This window comes from Thalassophryne amazonica, chromosome 23 (assembly GCF_902500255.1).
Source record: "Thalassophryne amazonica chromosome 23, fThaAma1.1, whole genome shotgun sequence".
NCBI classification, from domain to species: domain Eukaryota; kingdom Metazoa; phylum Chordata; class Actinopteri; order Batrachoidiformes; family Batrachoididae; genus Thalassophryne; species Thalassophryne amazonica.
The window spans coordinates 31,414,315-31,441,281 of NC_047125.1; the positions used below are offsets into that span (position 1 = coordinate 31,414,315).

The 26,967-nt window shown below is 42.6% G+C and overlaps 1 protein-coding gene across 1 annotated transcript; it reads right to left on the bottom strand.

Annotated features, from left to right (window-relative positions):
• On the bottom strand, positions 1–26,796 carry LOC117505283 (solute carrier family 12 member 6-like). The gene is given in 33 exon segments (XM_034164899.1): positions 1–1,564; positions 3,165–3,276; positions 3,278–3,299; positions 3,472–3,491; positions 3,493–3,532; positions 3,534–3,614; positions 3,616–3,671; positions 3,673–3,708; positions 3,836–3,910; positions 5,221–5,328; positions 5,636–5,767; positions 5,856–6,025; positions 6,146–6,341; positions 7,142–7,310; positions 7,511–7,615; positions 7,827–7,946; positions 8,021–8,119; positions 9,077–9,195; positions 9,527–9,701; positions 9,924–9,981; positions 10,152–10,250; positions 11,049–11,213; positions 11,294–11,471; positions 11,473–11,480; positions 11,573–11,667; positions 11,669–11,698; positions 11,775–12,016; positions 13,504–13,634; positions 17,333–17,387; positions 17,491–17,637; positions 18,894–19,022; positions 19,358–19,452; positions 26,537–26,796. Coding segments are annotated over 33 exon segments (3,588 nt in total). The 5' UTR covers positions 26,766–26,796; the 3' UTR covers positions 1–1,472.
• Between the last annotated feature and the right edge of the window lie 171 nt (positions 26,797–26,967).

The window sequence follows — 26,967 nt, forward strand, 5'->3', positions numbered from 1 at the left end:
ACTCGTTCGGTTGATTCTGCAAATTATATTTCAAAGTGACGTGTCAACAAATACTACATTATGATGTATAATCAGAAGATAAAACTGTCTTTACGCAAGTCCAGCTGCTCCTCTATACTGATGTGAATGAGGTACCGTCTAATCCACACTCGAGAACAGAAGGTGGCAATAATGCACCATTAAGGTGGATGAAAACTGCTATAAAAGAAGAAAACCTAAATGATGAGGACGTGATTGGTCATAAGAGGACATGCAAAATCAAGAAAGCACGCTCACAATCTGAAAGACTACATGCTTGTAAATCAGAGGGAATTACTTTCAAACTACTCAGTGTTTGACTTGTTTGCATTCTGTGGGATGGCTAGGCTAAAGTAAGGCTAACTACAATGTTTTTAAAAAGCTTATTTACATTTAATAACAGTGTACATACTTAGCTTCACAAATACATTTTCAGCTGTTTAGTGGAGACAAGAAGCAGCCTCCATGAGTTCTTAGAAACTCGAACACAACACGTTTTGGCAGATGTGACTAATACTCCGGTGCGACATATAGTCCAGAAAATACGGTAATTTGTATTTTTTTTATTTTTTAAACTGACATTTCTACCTTTACTGCAGCATCTCTTTTCTAATTTTTATGTAGTGTTGAAATACAACTTGAGGTGGAGAAAAAGTGTGAATAAAACAGAATAAGATTAGTTGGCTTCATTAAAATTCATAAATAAAAGAACATAGACAGATTTATAACCATGCTTTTGATATTTTTTAACCAGTTCAGCTTCTACCCCACCTGAACCAAAACTCAAACAATACAGTAAAAAAAAAAAAAAAAAAATTCTTTGCAAATTTTATGAGCTGTATTTTAATTTCACTGATGACTCAGTTATTTTTTAATACTTATTATAAAATTAAAAGTAATCTGTTGCTAAAACAGCGACTTTGAACTCAGCTAATACCTACATTTTTTACCTCATCCTCAAAAAAACACTGATTTAAAAAAAAAAGAAGAAAAAAGAACTTTTTGAAAACACAACAGTCAGGACACACATCTGTTGCCAAAATACATTCCATGCAACAAGCAACCCTGAGTCTAATCAGCGGAATGACGCATCGCGTCCTTGCGCTCTTGACAAATATAATTCACATTCAGATGTACGCTGCACGATGGCACTCGCTCATACCGAAGCGCTAACAGGTAAACAACTTTCACAGACAGATGCGCGCAGAGCTGATCACACTCATGCCTGGATAACTCAACAAACTGTGATGGCTGGAACACTTGCAATAAAGTATAAAAATGAAAATCAAGAGAACAAAGGATGTGAGGAGACGGAGCTTAATGGCAGACGCTGCAACCAATGTCAATGACAAGTCTTTGTGTTGTTGGACGGAGAAGCAATCCCTCCCCTACCCGGAGGTTGGCCTTCAGTTATTTCTGCATGACTGGCCAATTTTTTAAAGCCTCTTGTCCAGTCAAGAGTAAATGGTTATGACTTCACTTCCTCCACCTCTGACCAGCAGGACACGCTCCAGTCCCTCTGTCAGAACCTCTAGGAACTCCATGTCTGGTCAGCAAGTCAAGAATCATCACTGCGGCCACTTCACAGAAATATTGAGTGACATAGTTAGATTAGATTAGAGTACCCCCGACTCATCATAATAATGTAGCATGAACGTGCCGTAATGACATCTTCAAAGCAACACACAAGAGGAATGCGACACACAAACACTCATCAGTGTTACAGTACTGTACAGATGCCAGTACAGCCGACGGCATTTTAGAAATGGTGGGTTTGTGCAGGACGTTAGTTTCAGACAACGATGATGCAGTGACAGTAATGATTCTCTCTTTTCACATCACCTCAGCTCGCTTGGAGCTGCAATGGAGGTGATACCAAAAGCAAGAGCAGATCAAATATTTGCCCAGTGGAAACCCAAACAAAGGTCAGTCGGTTTGAATTGCATAGGTATCATGAAGTGGAAAAGTGGCAAATGTTAATGCTGGGGAAAAACAGGGGAGGGGGAGGACATGTCCACAGGAAGCAGGAAGAGATGAGTTAAGAGACAGAAGAGAAGAGTTTAAAATGTTCCATAATGGCATGAATGAGAGAAGAAATGGTTTAGAGTGTTGTAGAGGTAAGATAAATGTTTGATAGAGTGATGAGTGTTAAGGAGCAACGCATTAATGTCATCAGCACATATGCCCCATAAATGGGATGTGAGATGGGAGAAAGAAGATTTCTGGAATGAGTTAGATAAGAGTGTACCTAAGGAAGACAGAATGGTGACTGGAGCAGATTTCAATGGACATGATGGTGACTGACAGATGAGGTATCAAAGAGGAATCTGGAAAGGCTGATGACAATGGCTTTGGCAAACATGAGTGAGGTGAATACTTATTTTAAGAAGGAGTAAGGAGCAGAGGGTGACAGAAGAGTAGAGGAAGGTGCTCACATTTGGACCATCTCCTGCACGGGAACATTTAACTTAAAAGAAATGAGACTGTCAGGTGGGGCAGAGGAGAGTGCAGCTAGAAGACATCAGATGTAGTTTGTAGGATGACTTTGGAGTGAAGAAGAGGAAGAAAGTGAGAACCGAGCTAAGATCAGTTGCTGGAGCTGAAGGAGAATACTGTTGTGGGAAATTAAGGGAGGTGAGACAGGCACAGTGACAACTACTGTAGACGTGGCGAGGGATACAAATAGGAAGGTACTGGACATCTGGACGAGGAAGGAAGACAGGAAAACTGGTGTGGAATGAGATGTACATGAAAGCATGGAGAGAAAGGGGTTTGGCAAAAAAGAACCGAGAAATCATAAACAAGAAGAAAGAAGACAGGAAGTGTGAAGAGAGAGGTGGGGAAGGTGAAGGAAAAGCTGTGTAGTGAGCTCCGTTTCAAATAAAGTGTGGGGAGAGATTATGATGGTGGCGGGTTTAGGAGGAAGGTTGCAGGGTATATCCAGAGAAGGATGCTGATGATGGAGGGTGTGACCAAAGAGGAGGGTTATGGGTGTGGTGAGGGGAGACATGCAGGTGGCTGGTGTGATATAAGAGTCAGAGGACAGGGGTTATGGTCTGCTGGAGTTCCCCCTGGTGGAACAGCTGGAAGAAGAAGAAGGAGCAGACAAAAGGAAGGGAGCAGAACATCTGCCATGTTAAGGATACAGTTCTCGTCTCCCTCTGTGTTCTTGGGTGGGCCTGGCATGTTCAGCAGGACAAGCCGAGCATCGTGGGATTTGTTGACAATGACCTCATTGAGTTTGACGGCAGTGTGCATCCAGCCGGACGTTGGAATGGTCCCTGACGGCAGAAAAGATGAGTAAATTGTTGAATCGTGGAGTCTTTCAGTGAAACCTCAGCACATCTTCTGTTTGCATCCTTTCAAACATAATTTTGCTTTATTGACAACAATTTAGCCTACAGCAAGCTAATTCCAGCTAACCAATTGATCTCTGCCTGACTCTGGACTCACGGCCTGATGCTCAGCATGTCCTCTGAAGCCCTCTGGCGTGGAGCAGCCGGAGTTGTGGGTTCCGGTAATGTGAGCCCTTCTCTTTGGTCCAGGTCATCTGAACGCGGCGATTATGCTCGGCTGAGGAGCTGCCGCTGGTCGCACCTCTCCCGCTCCCCGGCATCAGTGTCATCGTCGTCATCTGAGCCGATGCTCGTCAGACCGCAGCATGGAGTTGCGATCCTTCACCAGCTGAGCCTGTTTCGGTTAGCGACACAGATGCAAACAGATTAACCCATCACGTCGCCGTTTCCCCTCTTCGTCTACCTCATGTGGTGTCGCTCCTGTTCCTCTCCCTCCCTCTCTCTCTCTGCCCTGCTTGTACCTGTCTGCCTCTGCTTCTTCTGAACTGGTTTGCTGTGTGGACTCCGGCACTCCTGTACATGGGGGAAAGATACACCTGCAGACCAGACAAAGTCACCCGGCTGCATCGACTCCAGCGGAAGCACTGCAGAGCGACTACAGGGACACGACAGCGCAGAAGCTCCTCAGCACACGGACTGGGGTCAAATGTCATCTAGGATCCACAGGAGCAGCTCAGAGGGAAATGCCTCATAAGTAGAAGTCAGAGAGAATTTACTCTCAAGAAAAATTAAAAATCAATGCAGAGTTCAAAGTGAGCCAATTAAAAAAAAAAAAAATCAGATAGTTCTGATAATTAGCAGGACATTTGATCCAGATCAGGATTGAACAAACTCAAACACAATGAATTGAATCTTGCAGATTTCTATCCATTCATGGGAGTGTTTTTCTCTGCAGGATTCAATGCTCAGGTGGCAGCACAGAGGCGTTCACTGACCCTAAACTACACGGCTACGTAGAAAAATCACTATTCACTGCAGCTGACGGGGAACGAAGCTCAACTTCATCTACTGTGTCACCAGCAAACTTACATCATCAAAACTCCAGCGAACCCGCTGAGGAAACAGGCAGCAAGAGAAAAACAAAGTCAAATTTAGAGACAACATGACATTGTTTCACGTCGTCTCTGACAGACGCCGACATCAAACAGCTCAGCTCGTTTCCAAAACCTGAAGTCAAAGAACTGAGCCGCACACCATCACGTGACCTGCACCATGTGTCACAAGAGGACTCCAACAAGTAAAAGACAGAACACAGGTGTAGTGTGTGCCTTTTAAAATGACAACTGTAATGCTGCATTCAAGACTGCTGGGGAAAAAACAGTGTCATCAAACGAAACGCAGACGAGGCGCAAAATCAGGTGTAATTCTTGATGTACGTTTGACATTTTAATTTTATCACAATAAATAAGGTAAATCTGTCAGTGATCTCATCCCAGTGATCAGTTAAATCACCTTTAACTACAGTATCTCACAACAGTCACCCAACTCACAAAAACCAAGGAACTCTGAAGCTTCTCTGTGTTGCCAGATTGCAGTTAACTCTTTCACAACCTCTGGGTGTGAAAGCAGCATCTCCAAAATGAAAGATTTATCACTCCTGAACATATGATAAAGTTAAGTGAAGATAAATTGTATATTTTCAAATTAGCTATTGCAGAAGTACGATAAACCAGCTACTTGGATTAACTTGGCATTTCACCAATCCTGGTCCTCAGGACCCATAGCACTGCATGTTTTCTGCTATGTTCAGGGTCCTGGGCCTGTCCAAAGGCTGCTCCGGCTGTAAGAGTTCAACCCCAGGACTTGGACCTGAGATTACCAGCGGCCTCATCTGATTTTAACTCACCTCTTTCTCCCGGTCGGACTTGGACAGTCGCATCTGTCTGAGCATCTGGGACCTTTGTTCCATCATCAGCGTCCTTTCATATGTGTATGCACTGATATCACTGTCATGCTGAGGAGAAGAGAAACTGCCGTTATAGCACCGTAACCATACGTCAGGTCAAAAGAAACCATTTCAGGGCTAAATATTAGTTTTTATAGCCACAGTCAGAAAAACTGAGAACTTTAAGGATGTTTTACAAAAAAAATCAACCAGACTTATCTATAAAAAACAGGTGAGAACCGAGTTTCCACAATGTGAGATGTTTGACGTGTCAACTCAAGACAGATTATAAAGTATTTTGGAGTTTAAAACAGCTTAAAATGTCATTTAACAAATAATTCATTGACACACTGATGGATGACCAAGAGTAACGTGCCATCTCAACGACTTCTACATCAGCCTCAATGCGAAGGTGATAGAGAAATGTTGCCAGGTCCTTCTTCATCTGGATGGAATTATCCTCCATCTGGGCCACTGTGAAGATTCGCATCCCACACTTCCGCCAAACCTTCAGAGAGGAAAACGTTACGCGAAAACTGGAAAGTCAGACATTTGTTAAGGTACCAAAATGTGCACAAAGGCCCACGTGCACCCACTTTGTGCTGGCGCAGCAGGAAGGGCAGCAGCATCAGCATCCCTCCATCGTGCACAATCCACCACACGTCGATGTAGCCCTCAGTGCACGGCTCACTGTTGCTGGGGAAGAGAGAGATGTTTTTGGGCACCAACAGGGCCAGATGGGCTGCTGTGGTCACCCGCACTGTGTCTGAAACAAAGACAGGGGGCGCCGTTAGCCTGTTGTTGGTAAAATAATAAAAAAATCACACAACGGTGTCCTCATATTCCTCAGACAGATAAATCTGTTTGTATGTGGTCTGAAACTGACTGATGAAGGTTTTCCAAGCCTGCGGGTCCTCGCTCTGCCTCCAGGCGTGAGGCCACCCCATCACCACGGTGTTAGGCTTCATCCCGCCCAGGCCGCTGGACTGGATCATGTGACTGATGCCTTCACGGGGCTTCTGGGCCACGATGCACTGACAGAAGCCCTTCACACGCTCCTTCTCCATCAGGTGCTTCAGAGTCTGAGGCAGAAGAAATGCAGAGTGGAATGTGAGCTTATGAAGGTGGTTAGTAAAAGTAAGCTGGAGTGGCACCGGAACACAAAACCTGGGACCAACTGCTGACCCTGAATTCCCAAAGGAGCAGGTGCTCCTGCAACAATGATATTCAACTTGAATTAATTACAGTACTAACTGCCGTGTTTTCAGATCATATAGTCACTTCTCTCTTCAAATTTCCAACAAGACAATAGCAGATTTCCATTATGCTCCAAAACTACGTAATCTGCTTAATGGAAACATGTATTTAGGGAAAAAATCCCTCAAATATCACACTAGGTTTTACACTCACATTAAATGGTTTCTCAAGCAATTTGAAAAAACATGGTGCAAAACACTTTCTGTTCCATTATTGGTCACAAGACGTACAGAAAGAGTCACATGACACAGTGCGTGTGGTCAGACCGAGCTTGTTAACTGTTGTCAGAGATGAGATTCCGGCAATAATGGATTAAAAGAACAACAAAAAAATTATTTAGTCCATCGCTATGCCAGTTGGTATTACAGTCCTCGCCACAGCCGAGCTAGAATGACAGCTATTGTGAGAAGACAGAACCCAGCACTCGCATCCCGTCACTTAATGGAAATGTTGTCATTTCACAACTGTTTTTTTTTTAAAACCAACATTCTGAAAATATTGTTTAACTTTTGTGCAAATCTGGAATGGAAATCCAGCCATTAGTGACATCTACTGGAAGAGACCTGACAAAATTTCTGAATTCTCCAGTGAAAATAAATGGCTGTCTTCAGATGGGAGTGTGCACCTGTTCTGCAGCAAGAGCCTCTCCATAACTCTGTAAAAAGTTCCCGGACACGACGGTGCCCACGATAGTCAGACCCTTTCCTGCCTTCAGCTGGCTGGCAAAAGTCAGCAGGCGAGGGGATTTGACGTGAGCGTCCTCGTCCAGTTTCAGCAAGACTAAGACCTGGGGCCTGGAAAAGACCAACGGGCGGGAAAATGAAAAACAGCAGCTTGAACATGACTTTTAACACAAAGAAGGTGCCATTTCATTAAAACGGAGCTTAATTAGCTCATGTATGCCAAAAAACAAAAAACTTATTTTCTGTAGCAGGAAATGGATTTGCAATTTCCAGTGCAAATTTCCAAAATGAAAGCAAAACATCCATCATACCTCCAGTTTTTGGTGTGTGGTGGTCCTTCTTCCAATCTCAGGAGGGCGTAGCGGGCAGCACTGAGCGAGAGCCCGCGGATTCCATCCCCCCACTCCTTTTCCGCTCTGACACACACACACACACACACACACACACACACACACACACACACACATTTAACGATAAACAAAAACAGGTGAAAAATACTGTCATAATGTTGTCAGACTCATAAACAAAAAAAAATAAATAAGGGTGATTCACACGGGGCACACTCAAACTCTTGACTACACTGATGCACAGTTATGTGGGGGCCAAAACATCTCCATGGCAACATACCCATGGTATTCAATGTACTTGTAGATCATGCCAGCGATCACCATAGCAACAATTGCATAGTACCACGAGGAGATGAACATGAGCGCCAGGCAGATAATCATCCCCAAAAACGACAAAGTCCTGGACAGAGAAGAGCAGCAGAGCTGTGTGAGACACGTCTGTGCATCTGTGTGCGTCTGTATGTGCAGTCGTACCAGTGATAGTAGGAGAAGCGAGGCCTCCAGTTGGGCGTCCTCAGTAGCGTCTGCAGGGCGCACGCCAGGTTGACAAACAGGTAACACATCAGAAAGAACCTGCAGAGGGAAAGCTGGATGAAACCAGGTTCAGGCTTCACATGAACTAACTGTCCCCATTCCTGCAAACTGACACCACACCGGGCGCTGCAGGACAAAGCTGTTCTTGAACGACCTCAGGAGAAACTAATGGCCAACAGGACGTCCTGCCTCCTCCGTGAGCTGCCAATTAAATGACTTACCTTTTTCATTTTTTACAAAGTCTCCCCTGGACAAAAACTGCTTTCAAGGCCTGACACACTGGAAAATAAGCTCAAATATTTCTACAGCGTTAAAGCAAAAACTCTATAATGACTTCCTCCTCCCCTCTTCGTTTTAATAGCTATGTGTAGTTGTTTTTGCCTCAGCCGTACCCGCGCTGAATTCGTCCTACACCAGCAGGTAAAACATTAAGGCAAAGCAAAATGAGCGTGGTTAGTGTGACGTTCACATTAACTGAACTGAATTTTACTTAATTAAATTAAACTTAATTAAAATTCTGTTAATATGAAAACTTGGTCATCTATCCATCTCGACAATAAAGACTAGAATATTGCTTGCTGTTGCATATCAACTGAAATTGTGCTATATGGCTTCCACCATGTCATATCATTGAAAGTGTGCTATGCATTATTTGACCAATAGATGTCAGTAGACTTCAATAACCTGTTAATTGAGGCTGAAGCTGGGTTTGGAGTCTCACTGATATGTCACACCTCGACACACAGGCTTCACCTTGACGTCACTATCCCGTGCTCGTTAGTAAGATACATTCCAGGCAAATTCCATCCTTTGTGAAATGTTACGATGGCATGCTATTTGAGATTTTGGAAGTATATGAATCTGTATTGTTGGCCTTTTCCCGCTGGAAGAGTAACCCCGAACATTCCCAAAGAATGCTCAACTTGGAGTCGTGTTCTCCTGTGATGTAAACATGAAAGGGTAACAGCATTGTGTATCATGTGGTGTTTGTCTTACATTGTCAGGATGGGAGCCACCAGATCCAGAGAGGCAATAACGATCCCCAGCTCAGCTATGAGGGCCGTCAGCAGCAGGGCCCAGGTGGGCTCCCCGTTAGCCTTCCCGTGACCAAACACCTGGAAAACACAAACGCACCCACACAACATAAATGGAGAGAAAACACTCTCTTGTCGAGCATTCTTGCGATACGACTGTTGTATCACTAGGTTTGGGTGAAGCCTAGGTGTATAACCTATATACAATAATACGTGAGACATGAATTAATGAGCCCCCCCATCTGTTAACACAGTAAGTAAAAAAAAAAAAACAACAAAAAAAACAAAAAACAAATTATATCATCTCAACTCTCAAAGTAGCTTTGTTTTCCTTATGTAATGCCCTGTAGACCTGCCTCGCCCCCCTTGCTAGATGGTTAGTGGATGCTGGAAATTAGGTTTGCTGTCTAACCCTGAGGAAGGGGATGATATTGTCCTTGGCGATTGCCTGCAGGAGGCGAGGAGCACCAGTCAGCGACTGGAGGCCTGCACCACATGTTGAGAAGAAGGAACCAATCACAATAACCCAAGGGGAGGGCCAAGCCAGAGTTCCCACCACCAGGTTCCCTTTGACAGAGTCTCCAAACCTACAAGACAGAAAAACCATCAAAGCATTAAACTTTAAGGAGTTATTACAGCAGAAATAAAGATGAGCCTTCAGTTTGTTTAAGTGGTTAGCAGTGGCGGGTAGAGTACTGAAACACTTAACATACAATTGCTACCACAAAAAAAATAAATATATAAAAGCAAAAGGAGCCTAGCTGAAATCGCCTCTTTCTATTACAACTAAAACAACCAACTTTACTGACTTATCTCTGAGGACAACGCCGTCAATGCAGGCTCCAAACAAAAGGACGCTGGTCAGATCTAGATGAGACACTCAGGAAAAACAACACCCTGCCGGGTCAAATCTCATTCTTCTGTACATTGGTGTAAAACACAATTCTGCATGATGATGTAAAACCAGCCGTCTCCAGCTGAGATCTCCAGGTTCTGTCCTCGCAGGATGGTGGCTGAAAACATCTGTGAAAGGATACAGACGATGGAGGTGGTGAGGATGGCCAGGATGGTTCCAATCGGGATTGAGAGCTGAGCATCCTTTAGATCCCCTGAACGGTTGGAACCTGCCATGATTCCTGAAAAAAAAAAATTATAATAATTGCAAGTGGAATTTGACGCCTCTGACAGGCCGCCTGCCAACTGTACAATTCAAACTGAACTCAAATGGTTTTTGTCAAGGACATAATTGATGCAGGTGTTGTCTTGCATTTATTTCACTTTCCTGTGCACTTTTGCTCGACTTACAGGTGCAAGGAGGACAAAAACCTAAAAATGTCCTCTGTGCACTATAAAATGTCAAGAGCCATGAAAGAAAAAACAAATTAATTTCTTAGATAATTTATTTTATGAAAATTGATAAAGATGGAATCTATATACAACATTTTTAATACATACAGGTACTTTTCTTTCTGTGCTACCATCTCTCTCAACTGTCTCTCCATTCTCCCCTTCTTTTCCTCTCGGTCTCGACTTGCACTTCAGTCCAAGATTCACTGAATTTTCATCACACGGCAGTTGGCCTCAGCAGTCATTCACAGCTTTGCTGAGAACGCAGTTTTTATTTATTTATTCATTAAAAAATGTGGCAGCACTGTTTAATTTGCCAGCTTTTTATATGAAACATGTAGGATAAAGTGATTTTAATTAATTATTGGTAATTAAACCTTCTATTTGGTTATCTGTCCCTGACGGAACATGATTAGTTCAGGGACTGTTAGAAATTTGAAAACCCAATGATTATCTCCATTTTTACAGTTTCTGGTTGTGATAAAGCACTACTTTGGTAAATTCTTTTTTTTTTTTTTAAGGACACACCTTTCAAACTTGCTGGCAAGTTGTGTGCATGTGTGTGTGTGTTGGGGGGGAGCTGTTACCTGTGACAGAGGGGAAGAAAATGCCCACCAATAGCATAAAGGAGGTGGTGCTGTCAGTGAACACATAAGGCTGATGGCTGGACAGCGGTTGGATGATGTGGGAGGCGTTCAGGGAGGGTTTCTCCACTATCTCCCCTTTACTGAGGTAGTGGCTCCACAGGTTCTCTGTGAACAAGAGTTTGAGTCATGTTTAGCTTTAATCACGTGTGCTTTGAATGCAAATACCCAAACACAAACAGCAGCACCTGAAATGATCCCACTGGCCAGGCCGGGGATTCCTTCTATATTGGAGAGATTGTTGATCACAAAATAGTCGGCGCAGGAAGAGTTGAGTTCTGGACCCTCACAAAACTGGAGCCACAGTGATGTGGATATCTCTGCAGGACCTGGACCATGGCCTGGGTCAAAGGTCGGCCCAACTGTTGTCGTTTTCTACCAGGAAACAGGAATCGGAATGATTACGACAGAGCCATTTTCAAAACGAGCTGCACCCTTTTAAAAATGGTTTATAGTCCGCCACGCACCGCTGGCTAAAGTGAAGTTGGTATATTGCCTATCCGCCACCTCGCTTGTCTGCAGCAGCACGGTTTTTGCACAAAGATCATCCTGGAGAACATGCCGTTGATGGTCGATTTCCCAGCATGCACACACTGCAGGGAGCAAACGGTTTGAGCGACGCAGCTGGTTTGCTTTGTATTTCTGAGAGAAAGGGTTTACGCCACTCACGGGAAGTGAGGGGGCTTAAAGGCGGAGACCAGTGCCCCGATGTAGATGGAAAGGATGGAAACGATGACGCAGGCCAAGAAGATGGAGGCCAGTTTGTTGACGTATTTTACGCCTACAAACACCAGCAGGGACATGAGGAGGAGACAGGTGGAGCCATAAACCCTCATGTTGTTCAACATGGCTGCTTCTTCACCGTTGGGCTCGCTGGGGGAAAAGATGGCTGCTTGAGGTGCGATGTACATCTGTGAGAAAGACCAAAGAAATATAAGATGAAGGCTGATTAATGCTTTCCAGTGACATGACAAGAAAATTAAAATGGTTTTTAGCTTTTTAAGTGTATAATATCCCCATTTAAAGGTGTATTTCCTGTTTTTAAAGGATTTACTTCAGCACAACTACAGCTTTGTTCCTCAGTTTTCAAATAATAGATTCACTATGTTACATCGCCAGTATGAACAAAATTCATCTGTGTGGACACAATTTAGGATTTTGACCCACAGGTGTTTAAAATAAAACAAGAAGGGATGACATCATGGATGATGTGGGGGTGGAATGGAGATTGGAATCCTCAAATGGCATGCTGGGAAACTATACCATTCAACCTTTGAGCAGCACTGTGACACTACAAATGTAGAACTGAAGCAGAAAGAAATCTGACACGGCTAATAACAATAACCATCCAAAGACTCCAGTGAGAATAATTCAGGATAAAAATCTGGAAATATTTCACATGCAAGTTTTGCTGAATATCTGCAAACAGGAAGAACAACACACACAGACAGTTCTACTGCATCAGTTGTCAATATTAACGCAAGTTACAGTGACAATGTTTTTACTTCATTTGCTAAAATAACAGAGTGTGTGTGTGTGTGTGTGTGTGGGGGGGGGGGGGGCATTTTATCATAGCTTTATTAAATCTACTTTTTGTAGTTGCAAATTCCTAGTTTCCATGAATGTTGCTCACCTGCTTCTTCCTTCATGTGGCCAACAAAATCTCAGAGTGAACTCGCTGTATGTGTCCCTCAAAATACAAACTTCGCCAGGAATAAAAGTAGCTGTTATTTTACAATATAAAAAAGAAATAAAGGTATGTATAATAATTTAATTTGTTCAGATAAAATTTTGCCAGTTTTGTGTAAAGTCAAAAGTGACTACACCTTTAAAGCATCGTAAAGAACAGACTGAACAAATGTGTCTTGGTTGACAAAGAAAGCAAAGAAAAATATTTTTGTTCCACTTCGATAAAACGCTGTCAGCTGATTCATAAAAACAGCAACACATCTTAACTTTTAATTCTCTACTGCATAAAACAACAATTACAGAGGAAAACCTGCGGACCAAGTGGCATCGCTAGCTAACATGCTAACAGACCTTCTTCTTTGTCTTTCGGCTGTTCCCGTTAGGGGTCGCCACAGCAGATCAATCGTTTCCATCTCACCCTGTCCTCTGTATCTTCCTCTATCACACCAACCACCTGCATGTCCTCCCTCAGCACATCCATGAACCTCCTCTTTGGTCTCCCACTTCTCCTCCTGCCTGGTGGCTCCATCCTCAGCATCCTTCTCCCTATATACCCTGGGTCCCTCCTCTGCACATGTCCAAACCATCTCAATCTCACCTCTCTGACTTTGTCTCCAAACTGTCCCACCTGAGCTGTCCCTCTGATATGTTCATAATTGCAAGAGTAAGCTGAGACGATAGCTGTGATGTGGAAGAAGCCAGAACCTACCAGAAGGATCTCGATGGCTCCGAGGATGTACATGGCTCCGGCGAAGGTGGTGCCCAAGTAGAAGCACAAGCCCACCGCCCCCCCAAACTCTGGACCCAGTGAGCGACTGATCATGAAGTAGGAGCCTCCCGCTGGAGCAGGAGAACGATGCAAGAGGGTGGAAGATATGGTAAAGGAGAGAGAAACAATGACACAACAGGAGGGCATGAAATAGTAAACAAAAAAAACAAAAAAAAAAGGAAAATTGAAATTACAGATTGGAAAGAGCGAATGAAGGAGGTGGTGATAGAATGTGAGATGAAATGAGAGAGAAAATAGAAGGATAAAAGCACAAAAGAGAACAAGAGATGGGCGGTTAGTGTGTCAGCGCAAAAAGAGAAAGGTGATGAGTCCAGTTATGTGCTTGTTGGTGTAAGCATAACGTTCTACATGACACACCGGAGAAAGACGACGGCAGACTTCTGGTTAAACAGTATCTGCAAATGTCACTTCACCGCTGGTTTTTGATCACTTGAAGTACCGGCTGTGCACAAATCCCTGTATTTTGATTAATTAAATTGTCGAAGCCGTGCACACAGATCGGCCCAACATACACCGCTGTCCACATCTGGTACTCCCAGTGAGCCCCAACAAACGCTGAGCGGAATTTGCCAATACAAGTTGAAATCAGCCACAAAACAGAAGATAAAAACAGAACTGTGAATGCATTTCTCATCATAGACTGTAAATAAAGGTGAGAGGTCAGATTTAAAGAGGGAAGCAAAGATTCCTCTACTACCCCCTAGTGTCTGAATGCCATGAAACAGAGCGAGGAACTGTCTGACTTAAAGTATCCAACAACGTTTTCCTCACATATGGCTGTATTTCATGTACACCGTCATCTTGATGATTTGCTGTTAACATTTATTGGATCATAAAAGGCAGATGTCTGTGACTGATAATGAGCTATCAGTTAATGCAGATAAGACCACTTCCTCCACACGAGTGTGTGTGTGTGGATCCACTGCACAGGGTTTATTTCTCAATTACATCAGCTGAGCAAGGCAGCCGCGCCCGTCTTTGGGATATCTGAACTTCATTCTGGCACACGGACAGTGGGTGAATGTGTGTGCAACATCCATCTTTATTTACAGTCTATGATACCGACTGGAAGCTCAGGATTCACCCTTTTGGTTTCCGCAATGCAGCTCTCAAAGTAGACCCCTGCCTCACTCTTGGCAAAAAAAACAAACAAAAAACATTTAAGTCGCAAAACCACACATATCGCCAGTCTAGAAATGGGCATTGTGGGCACTGTGTGGACACAGAGTCTCTGTCTTTCTCCTGTTGTGCAAGGCTGTGGAACTCAGCAACCCGGGAGCCTTCGTAGTTGAGGAAATGTTCACTGAGCTTGACTTTGCAGTGATCTTTGTGGAGTTAAATGATGCCCGAACTGATTACGACTAGAATGTAGGCTTTCAATGACTTCCTGGACACAGCTGTCAGAAGTGGAGAAGTTCATTTAATTCAAGTGATGTTCATGTCTCTGGATTATCAGCCTTTGAGATTGAGAGACAACTGGGAAGAGCCTATGAAGCCATCAGATCGATACTTTTGCTAAAGAATGAAGGTCCAAGTCTTAAGGGTCCTGGAGTTTCAGACGATATTTCATGGTTGCAAGACCTGGACTGAACAATAGACCTAAGGGGAGATATCTTTGGCACTACGGTCTCTCCGGAGGTTACATGCGTCTCATTAACTCATTAACTTTGCGCACCTACAGTAGGACATTAAGGGCATCTGGCCAGCTTTACTTAGATGTTCCAAGGTCAAGATATAAACGCTGGGGTGATCATGCTTTTGTGGTAGCTGGCCCCAGACTGTGGAATGAGCTACCTCTTGAGTTACGTACTATTCCTGACCTAGCACTTTTTAAATCTAAGTTAAAGACTTATTATTTAAACTGGCTTTTAACACTTAGTGGGGAGGTGACATGTTCTGTTATTTTTATGTTCTTTTTATGTGTTGTTTTAAAATTTTATTCTATATGTGTTTTATTTTTGTGAATTTGTGTTTTTAATGTTAAGCACTTTGGACACCAGTCGGTGCTGTAAGGTGCTTTATAAATAAATGTTGATTGATTGATTGATTGATCATTACTCAGGCCAAGGGGGACTTGGGGTCCAAAATAGAACAGAAAAACCACAATATACAGTCTGAAACTGTCAGCTGTGCACCATGAAAAACCACAAGTTCTGCAACAAGATGTTTTTGCTTTAATGCAGTTCTACAAAATACAATGAACAAACTTCAGACAGAATGTTCTGGATAATGGAAGCTGCACAGCCTCAAACCAAACATTCAACTTTTCAACTGATATTCCATATTTGAAATTTGTCCACCTGGGTGGTTACCATTCAGAACCCAGGGCGACTCTTGAGCGTGGCACATGTAGCAATATGTGACCAGCTCATACTTCAGACCTGATCTGGTAATATCATCCTTACATACAGGCTAAAATTTTTACCAAAGACACTGACGTTGAAGAGAAACAAACACATTGAAGACAGAATTTACAACACATCTACGCTCAGTAGCTAAAAGGAAACACTGAGTGCAAGTCTTGGGAAAACAACTGGCAAAGCGTAACAAAATAATTCCTTCAGTCTGCTCTCCTGCATGGGTTTGACTTTAGAGTTGCATTGAAGAAACGAAACAGGTTTGATTTATCCTTCATACGAACCATTTTTAAGCACATACGGTACAGTGTTCATTACTGTCTGGGGTGAGATGGTGAGAGAAGAACATGGACCGTCATGTCTGATGTCAAACATGACATACTAGACATGAATTCACTATGTTACTGAGAGTTTCGATACTACGTACAGTTACTGACATTTCACATGCCCTTTGAAACATCATGACTTAAGATGATTCAGAAATTTGTCTAGAGGCGTTCCAGTGAGAGCTCTAGACAACGATAGATAAGTACACTAGATTTTTGATGTGTGAAAAGACAAAGAGGGAGTGGAAACAGAAAGAAAGACAGCAAAAACAGAAATGTCACATATTAGAAAAACATAACTGTTCTCACTAGAACATGAAAGGAGACAGTAAGTGATCTCGAGGACAAGAGTGATACTCACCCTAAGCTGCATCACCGAGTCTAAACTCCATCTTGTGCAAGGACTTAGCAAGACATAATCTACTATTGCTAGTGTGAGCACGATCCATGAAGACCTTGCAGATTCCTTGCATACATAAGTTTTCAAAGCCCTTTGCCAAAACAGCACGCACAGCAAGCACCCAATGCTGAACATGTCTGAGAGGTTCTGAATCAAAATTCATCTCTACATACAAACATTTTGTCAAGATCTCACATACCTATGGTTTACAAGACTTGGCTCCCTGGTGGCTGTACTTCAAACATATCTGAGTTTTTAGTGAGGTAACCTTGTCTCTCAAGTTCCAGTTTATTATAAAAGTCTTGGTCAAGCTAGTACATGCACAAGGATTCCTAGACCCGGCCCTATGACGGTCCCAATTTAAATCGAAAAATGCCCAAAGTCAAACTTGTGACGTGCTTCATTTGCTTCTGCATTTCTTCAAACAAAGTGCAGGAAAACACAATTGGAAACACCTTAAAGTAGTACCCGTGAGAGTTCGCTTTAAGAACAAATCTTGAATAATTCGCTTTCAACTGATTTCCTCTCTTACTAAAAATGACAAACTGTTATGAGGATGTGAGTTTTACTTAAGGTTAACTTTTCATGGAGAACACCACAGTACACCCATCAGCCTTTCCTGTTAGAAAGAAGGAAAAAGTGCAGAGTGAATGGTGGAGGAGTACCTGGTACGACTCCATTAGTGGCAATTGCACTCATGGATATGGCTGTCAGCAGTGTCTGGAAAGAGAAGGGCAGATTTTAGCCACGTCACAAATTTCGCTGATGTTATGTCTTGGTTTATGTCTCAAAGCCAACATGGCTGGATTGCCTAAGGACTCACACAGCAGCAGCATATGAAGACGATACAGAGGCCCTGCAGAACCCCGGCAGTTCCCACCACCCACGTCAACCGCAGGAACAAGATGACCCCAAAGATGTTCTGCAGACATGGGAGGTAGACGCCCATAAATGTGCCCATCTGAGGTGACTGGAAGGTGAGACCAGATGAAAGAGGGAATAAACATTAGCAGCAGTGTTACTGTCGGGCATCGTCCTCTCATTTTTTTTTTTCTTGTTTAAATTACATTTCTCTCCTTGAGCAAAACAAAATAACTGTAGTCCAGAATGACGCACCAGATTTATATTGACCACACAGTGAACCAGGCTAAGGCACAAATGGGTCTGTTTTATTATCTCTGTCAGTAGACTCCTTATCAGTGCATGTGGTGAGTTCACATTGGGGTCAAATTCTGCTGTGCCTGAACTTGTACAGAGAGCCAAGAGAAGATCTCATGTGATGGAGGACAGGAACTTATGTTTACAACAGCTTGCTCCCTGAGAATTTACTGGTTTTATGTTCACTTTTGCCACTTTTGAAACAATGTTTGATATCTTGAAAGGGATTTGACTTCGTGTTACAAGGTTCTACGTCCAGTTTTAACACAGTTAACATTATTTTCATTATGAACTGATCCATGTCCATGGACCCGAGGGTTAAGGCAGCCTCTCACTGCAGATATTGTGACAGGACACATCATGATTGACAAATCATGAATACTCATTTGTAATCTGTACAGATGGGAGGTAACATGCCTCTTTTAAATATACAGATGACTGTTTTTTATTTCATGAATGCATCTTGAAAAAAATAAGTTCTGCTTGAATGTGGATTTGTCTGCTCAGTTATTTTGATGCCCAGTCTACAGTTTAAGCTAAAATTAAAATACAATGCAGAGTGTTTTCAGTGGCTGTGCACAGCTCCTCTCATTGCTTTGGCAACAGCAGCAAGATCATATAATATCTACGGCAAAAGTGGATGATGGTGGACATACAAATACAATATGGGTGTTGCTACCGCATACATTTGTGCATACAATACTGTTGTACACATGCCCAGAAGCTCTCATTGTTATGGGTTGCATTCAAATTTATTTGTAGTCTGCAATAACCTGCTGTATAATGACATGAAACACAACTTTAAACTATTAATGTCATAAAATAAGATAAATTTCCTCATTTTTGGAATCTGAAAGGTAATCATGGCCAAATATCTGCAGCGGGAGGATACCCTTACAATATTCGGATTACTACATTATTAGCAGCCGTGAGTATTTGACTGAAGTCCACAGTACGCACACTTCACTGTTGCATGTTACACTGTCTTTATATTCAATTTCACTTGTGGATTTTCTGCTTTTATAGTTTTTCCTTTTTTTTTTTTTTTTAAAGCAGAGTCTCACATACCTTTCTTGGTTTCTTCTTCTCACTGATGCTCTCGGCCTCCTCGTGCTCCCTGGCACCCTGCGTCAGGTTGGTGTAGTTTGCAAGGCGACTGAGCAGAGATGACACCTTCGGCCGAGTGTCCATCTCCTCCTGTTGGGGGGCAGATGATGAGGGGTGGGTATTGGAGTTGGAAGAAAGGAGGGATGACATAATGCATGAAGGCAAGTATGTTACACTTTACAAGAAGCTCTAATGAGAGAAAAGAGCGGGACACTGACAAGTGAGAGATGCAGCAGGAAAAACTGGGTAAAAACACGAGACAAAAACTTCAAAATCCATAAAAACTAATGACAGAGAATAATAGAAACCATTCACCTGCTGGTTATTTTTAGCAATAGTGTAGCAGACAAGCGATATTAAGGATTTTTTTTTTTTAATAAGCCAAATCTACACATGATTTAATATGTTCACATTGTGCTTCGAACCTCGAATAAGGCCAGGTTTTTGTCATAGAAGTCATCCTCGTCCACGCTGCGAGTGTTGTTCAAGTACACACTGGAGATTTTAGAATTTCCGTCATCTAAAACAGACGATAAGACAAACAGAGGGAGGAGGGTTTTCAGTGAACAGGAAGTCACCGTTTCTGCGTCTGGTTACAAGGCGGTCATTTTCATCATCGTGCCGTGGAACGTTCCAGACACGCCCACTTAAATTCGCTTGTTCTCTCACACTTTGATTTGATGGCTGCTGTGTTGCCAGTTCAGCTCTGTCTGAGTCAGCACAGAATGGCTGAGTCAGCGACATCACATCCCTCCCTGCATCGCCAAAGTCACGCTAACAGCAGCAAACGGCCATCTGGAGAGTGTGAGAACTTTGTCAGATCACAGGATTGAAACACTGACCACACAGCATCCTACAGTCTAACCAGGACTAAATCCCACACGCTCAAAAAGTGGAACGTTAAAGCAGCGACATGCAAATCTAATGGATGACCCCTGGCCTACAAAAAAGGGCCAAACACAGGGTAAGAAAACAACCAAACACTCAAAGTCCAGTTAATTTTTAATTCATACACACACTTTCCTGTCTGAATTTAACCCCAGTCTACTTGTCTCTGCGGTGGCCACGCTGACCTTTGTGCTAAAACCATAAAACAATCCAGTACAGACAAGACACTGCACGTCGCACGAGCCGGCAATCCAACAGGGATTTTAAATATTTCAACAGCTACTTTTTAATTTTTAGGAAGGAACAGGAACAATCAAATCAGCGCACTGAGAATGGTGCTGCCGTGTGTGTGTGTGTATAAATTTGGTTGCTTCGTAGAGAAACTTCCCTTCATCTTCACTCCTTCACTTTATGACTGAGTGCAAAACTGATGACTCACCATAGAAACTAACTTACTAGTTAATGTTCAATGGCTGGAGGTTCCCTCAGCACTAAGCCAAGTCTGGGACTGGTGTCGCCGACCGAACGGTCCCCCCTAAAAATCGGTCTGCCCTGCCTTCACTGCACATATGTCATTAGCCGCGGTTCAACGATTATCACCTCGTTTCTGCTTCAAACTGCACATCAGTCATCATCTATCTCAGCGACAGATATCTGAAGTTTTAGTACAACAGTCATTTCCACATAAATTTAGTATTATTTCATCAGAAAAGGCGGAGGAAGTGATCAGAGCGCCGCGGCTACACGACATGCTAGCTGATGTGTTCACTACGCGTCGGTCATTTCAAAACGTCACAGAGTATCGCCTTGTTTTTGCTTAAAACTGACTTTAGAATGAGTAAAGAAGTGATGGTCTAGTGGTTAAAGTGTTGGGCTTGAGACCAGAGGATCCTTGGTTCAATTCCTAGTCTGACCAGAAAATCATTAAGGGCCCTTGGGCAAGGTCCTTAATCCCCTAGTTGCTCCTGGTGTGTAGTGGGCGCCTTGCATGACAGCACCCTCACATCGGGGTTATTTGTAAAGCGCTTTGAGCAGATGGAAAAGCGCTATATAAATGTAGTCCATTTACCATTTCTGAAAAGCTGCGAAGGAGTGAAGCTGCTTCAAGCAGCACTGCCGCCCGCTGCAGCGGGTCTGCAATCAACATAGAGGAAATGATCATTTTCCTGACACACACCCTCAAACACAACTGCTGTCCCGGTGTAATGTGAACTGAAGAACCGATAAGGAAATGGTTAAGCCAAAGGCTGTTAATGTTGGTAGATTGAATCATTTCTTATCGATTCTTAAGATGAACTGGTTTTCGATACCCATCCCTAGTCAGTCATGTGTTTGAGAAGAGCATTACAGATCGAGCCTAAGGTACAAAAGACACTGAGTCCGGTGGTTGGTCCTGGAGGAGTAGCAGAAAACAGGCAGAGAAGGTGGTGGGGTTGGAAGGGCCATCATGACGGAGAGCTTTATTTGTGATGAAGAGTTCAGACTGGCTGAGCTGCCAGATGGGGATAATCTGCAGAAGATGTGGTTTCAGGTGCAGGAGTGAGCGAGGACTCGTGCTGCAGAGTTTTGGTTGTTTGCAGATGCTGCAGTGAGCGAGTCTGAACGCAATGAGAAGACGACAGAGAAAAGCAGTTTGGTGACTATAGTATGTTTGGAGATGCCACTGAGTGGTGAACACAGTCACACATCGCTGGTGTTGAACAACACTTCGGTTGATTTACTGAGACGTTGCAGCCCTAGAGGCTGCAGATTTGAGGTTTAAACATTTCATTTTTGCCATTTAATGTCTCATCAACAAGTGCGTGCAGACACCTCTTGTATCTGTCCTTGACCTCAGAACAAGCGGTGTTAGACATGCAGTTTTCCACTCGCCGTACTGTTAGCGGCAGCACACTGTCACAGATCAATGACTTGGGACTCGATTGTGGATGTCTGGTCAGTCGTGCATGTTATCAGGACTTCATGTTGGTGAATTTGCGAGGATGGATCACAAGTTAAAGCCTCCATGAGCGCTGTGACCAGTCATCCTGCATACAGAATTCCCAACCTAACTGGAGATTTCCATGAGCAAGAAAGACAATCATACTCATGAGGGTTCAAACGCCAGCTCCAAAAGAGGATTTAAAAAGACTCCTGGGAGTTCTGGGCCGCTGAGCAGAGGGTGGACACATGAAGTTCAGACAGTGAGACTAAAAGGTTACTTTTATGCTCACAGGGTAAATTTCACTTGCTGTGCAATGCTGTTACTAACCTGCCGACATCGTTGCACTTCTTTAATCTCATCTGACAGCAGAAACGTTTCCCTACAGACTCTGTTTATGTCGCAACCTCTTCATGGACATGTTTATGCCAGAAACCCTTCATCATAAAGGCCCCCTGACTTCAGTTACACATGAATAACGTTTCTGTGACGGCTGGACTGTGGTATTCTGTTCCTGAATGCAGCAAGTAAAGCAAGAGTGATGCAACAGTATTAGTTACACTGATCTGATTAAACAATTACATCATAGTAACGACGCCACATGTTCTTTGTTAATAAGCTTCCACAAATAGAAACAATCCAATTGAGTTTCAATCAGGCTGAGGTTATTACCTCGACCGAGACGGCTGTGTTTACATTTCTCTGTCTGTCTGAGACTCTGATTACACAAAAACTTAATTTAAAATGTATTCAATGTTAAGGGATTAATATGAGGGGTGACTGAAAGGTTTTGACCCTGACCCAGAAAACGTAGGGTGTGGTTCTCCATCTTTTCAATTCTGAGAAACAAACATTTATCAGCATATATATATGTGTGTGTGTATATGCATGTGTGTGTGTGTACTAGTGTGCTGCCCGTGGGGATCCACATGCTCTAGACTGGGCTGTGTTTATAAAATAGGCAGCTGACATTTTTCAAGGGCGGTAATTAATTGTGAAACATTTCTATAATGAGTTGGAATGTCGTGTGCGTCCAAAATGTTTTCAGAACCTTAGACCTGAACAGTTTTTAGAGGAAGAACTCAGCCCTTTTATTTCCTGTTGATTACATAATTTTTTTAATGCTAATTTACTGTCTTAATGCATTTAGAAATTGTTTAGGTTCTTGTTATCATATACACATTACTATTATCAGTATTATTATTTTATTATTACTTCTATTTTGTCATTTGATTTTTAAATGTACCTCAACGTTTTCACTTTCTTGTGGCATCTATGTATTTACAATTATATTATGTACTTATATTGAACTTACTAAATAAAATCATGCACACATATACACACACACACACGCTTTTAATATACAGATGATTTACCGCTCCCTGCTGGATTGGCATACAAGTCCAGAATGTAAATATCAATGTCCATTGTTCAGTGCTGTTAGCTAATACATGTAGCTTCTCGAAAAATATTAGTCCTATCAATATTCACAAAGCCTGTGTGAACACTTTTAACAGCTCTGCCGACATTAATCTCACTGATTCTGGCAGCTCTTGTTATACTGTACATGATGTTTGATGACTGTTTGTTTTTACTCGAATATCATCAGTAAATCAGACAGAAGTTGGGGTATGCAGACAGACAGGCTGAGCTGAGTCATCCTTGTCTTGACCATCCAGCTCAACAGGTTTGACGTTGAAGAGACCATATGGTGGTGATCCCATGCCTGTCAACACAGTGTGTATGTGTTCTTTTATTTGCTTTTGTGGCTTTTTTTAAGAGCATACTGGGTCTTGAAAGAATTTTTGAGAAGGGGTACGGCACTATGAAAGATCAGAGAAGATCCGGTGTCGCAGACCGAACGGTCCACCCTGCCTCCACGGTGTCATGCATCATTTCGGACCTCAGCAGCTCGTCTGAGTCTGACTCTCTTCACCCAAAGCGGTCAAATGGATTAATGGGATTATTAACCATCAGATGACAAGGTACAACCTCTTCAGAAGGAGCAGGTTTGCAATTTCTTCATTAGCGCCCCTTCAAAGCCATTTAAAGATGTCAATCTTGACTCACTGCTGTGCTGATTAAAGTCACCGACTAGGACTCGTCTTGTTACAGGCAAGGAACGAGAACTGTCCTCCGTTCATTCCTCATTAAATTTTCGTGGGGCAGCACACGCGATGGTTCTCTGGCGTGAGCTGGACCCACTTCACCAGTTCGTAAACTGAAGTTACTGTCACTCAGGTAAAGGAAATAATAATAGTAGTAATAATAATAATAATAATAATAATAAGACTATCATCTGTTTCGTGGGACTAACTGCGCGGCACCAAACACTGGAAAGATAGATTCAGGTCGGAATTAATAACTTCAAAGCGAATTGCCGTTATAAGTCAAATGACACCTCTTTCCAAACGTTTTAATACAGAAAGCAAAGTACAACAGACCAAAACCATTTTTATTTTCTCCCAAAATGAGACGTCCTCCGTTCTTTATGAATTACATCAGGGAATGAGCCGTTCATTGGATTCAGGTGTGTTGGAGCAGGGAGACAACTAAGAGTGTCAGGAGAGTGGCTCTCGAGGACCGAACATGGCCACCCCTGAATTACATCCTGACTTGCAATGCAGCTGACTGTAAGAGCTCAGCTCACAGGCTGCGGAGTTAAATTTGTCTCATTAACACCAGAAAGGAAATGCTTTTAATGAAAACTACAGATTTTGTTTATTTTTAGTTATGTCCAGATATCTAGGATCCAGTGACCAATTTCATAATTGTTTACTTAAAGACTCAATAAATTGTTGTTGACATACAACCCCTGGCAAAAATTATGGAATCACCGGCCTCGGAGGATGTTCATTCAGTTCTTTAATTTTGTAGAAAAAAAGCAGATCACAGACATGACACAAAACTAAAGTCATTTCAAATGACAACCTTCTGGCTTTAAGAAACACTATAAGAAATCAAGAAAAAAAACTGTGGCAGTCAGTAACTGTTACTTTTTTAGACCAAGCAGAGAGAAAAAAATATGGACTCACTCAATTCTGAGGAATAAATTATGGAATCACCCTGTAAATTTCCATCTCCAAAACTAACACCTGCATCAAATCAGATCCGCTCGTTAGTCTGCATCTAAAAAGGAGTGATCACACCTTGGAGAGCTGTTGCACCAAGTGGACTGACATGAATCATGGCTCCAACACAAGAGATGTCAATTGAAACAAAGGAGAGGATTATCAAACTCTTAAAAGAGGGTAAATCATCACGCAATGTTGCAAAAGATGTTGGTTGTTCACAGTCAGCTGTGTCTAAACTCTGGACCAAATACAAACAACATGGGAAGGTTGTTAAAGGCAAACATACTGGTAGACCAAGGAAGACATCAAAGCGTCAAGACAGAAAACTTAAAGCAATATGTCTCAAAAATCGAAAATGCACAACAAAACAAATGAGGAATGAATGGGAGGAAACTGGAGTTAACGTCTGTAACCGAACTGTAAGAAACCGCCTAAAGGAAATGGGATTTACATACAGAAAAGCTAAACGAAAGCCATCATTAACACCTAAACAGAAAAAAAACAAGGTTACAATGGGCTAAGGAAAAGCAATCATGGACTGTGGATGACTGGATGAAAGTCATATTCAGTGATGAATCTCGAATCTGCATTGGGCAAGGTGATGATGCTGGAACTTTTGTTTGGTGCCGTTCCAATGAGATTTATAAAGATGACTGCCTGAAGAGAACATGTAAATTTCCACAGTCATTGATGATATGGGGCTGCATGTCAGGTAAAGGCACTGGGGAGATGGCTGTCATTACATCATCAATAAATGGACAAGTTTACGTTGATATTTTGGACACTTTTCTTATCCCATCAATTGAAAGGATGTTTGGGGATGATGAAATCATTTTTCAAGATGATAATGCATCTTGCCATAGAGCAAAAACTGTGAAAACATTCCTTACAAAAAGACACATAGGGTCAATGTCATGGCCTGCAAATAGTCCGGATCTTAATCCAATTGAAAATCTTTGGTGGAAATTGAAGAAAATGGTCCATGACAAGGCTCCAACCTGCAAAGCTGATCTGGCAACAGCAATCAGAGAAAGTTGGAGCCAGATTGATGAAGAGTACTGTTTGTCACTCATTAAGTCCATGCCTCAGAGACAGCAAGCTGTTATAAAAGACAGAGGTGGTGCAACAAAATACTAGTGATGTGTTGGAGCGTTCTTTTGTTTTTCATGAGTCCATAATTTTTTCCTCAGAATTGAGTGATTCCATATTTTTTTTTCCCTCTGCTTGGTCTAAAAAAGTAACCGTTACTGACTGCCACAATTTTTTTCCTGATTTCTTATAGTGTTTCTTAAAGCCAGAAAATTGCCATTTGAAATGACTTTAGTTTTGTGTCATGTCTGTGATCTGCTTTTTTTCTACAAAATTAAACAACTGAATGAACATCCTCTGAGGCCGGTGATTCCATAATTTTTGCCAAGGGTTGTAGAAAACCTGTAAAGCCTGCTTTTAGTACACAGAAAATTCACAGGTATCGATAAGCAGAATCGATATCAATAAAATCTTAACACCCATCCTTATGACTGACTCATCATCCTGTGTCTGGATTCAAAATTCTTCTCAGCCAATTTTAACACCCTTTGGTTAATTTTGAAGCATCAAACAGTCATAAGCATTTCATTTTTAAAAAACTATTATCTGACATTTTATGGCAAAAATAATCATTAATCAAAGAAAAGAATGTGTTGAGAATAAGGAGTGTTTCTAACAATGATATTATTTACCTTCTATGTTGCTGTGGTCCGGCGTTTCGCCCCCTCCGCTTCCTGCGTTGGCAGCAGTCGTCCCGCCGCCCCCAGACGCCTCGCTGAATGGGTCACTCGGGTTGATGCTCTCCCTAGAGTCGAAGCGCACTCGGCCGCTGGAGCGGGAGCTGATGTCGGGCGAGGTGTCCGACAGCCCCGGCAGGTCTTCCGCCTTAGTGGGTGTCACTGTGAATCGCACTGATGACATCGTACCTCACTAGGAAAAAGTACTAGGGAAGGAAGGAAGGAGCTGTAGGACTGGATCTGAGTGGTGACTGACTAGCTAGGCGGGCTATGCGCACCTGAGCTAGGCACGGCTAAGCTATCTGCCAGCTGGTGCCATGGTAACAGCATCCACTGTGATGTCGTTTACTGCTGAAATTCTCCATGGAAGCAAATCTGTCGTCTGC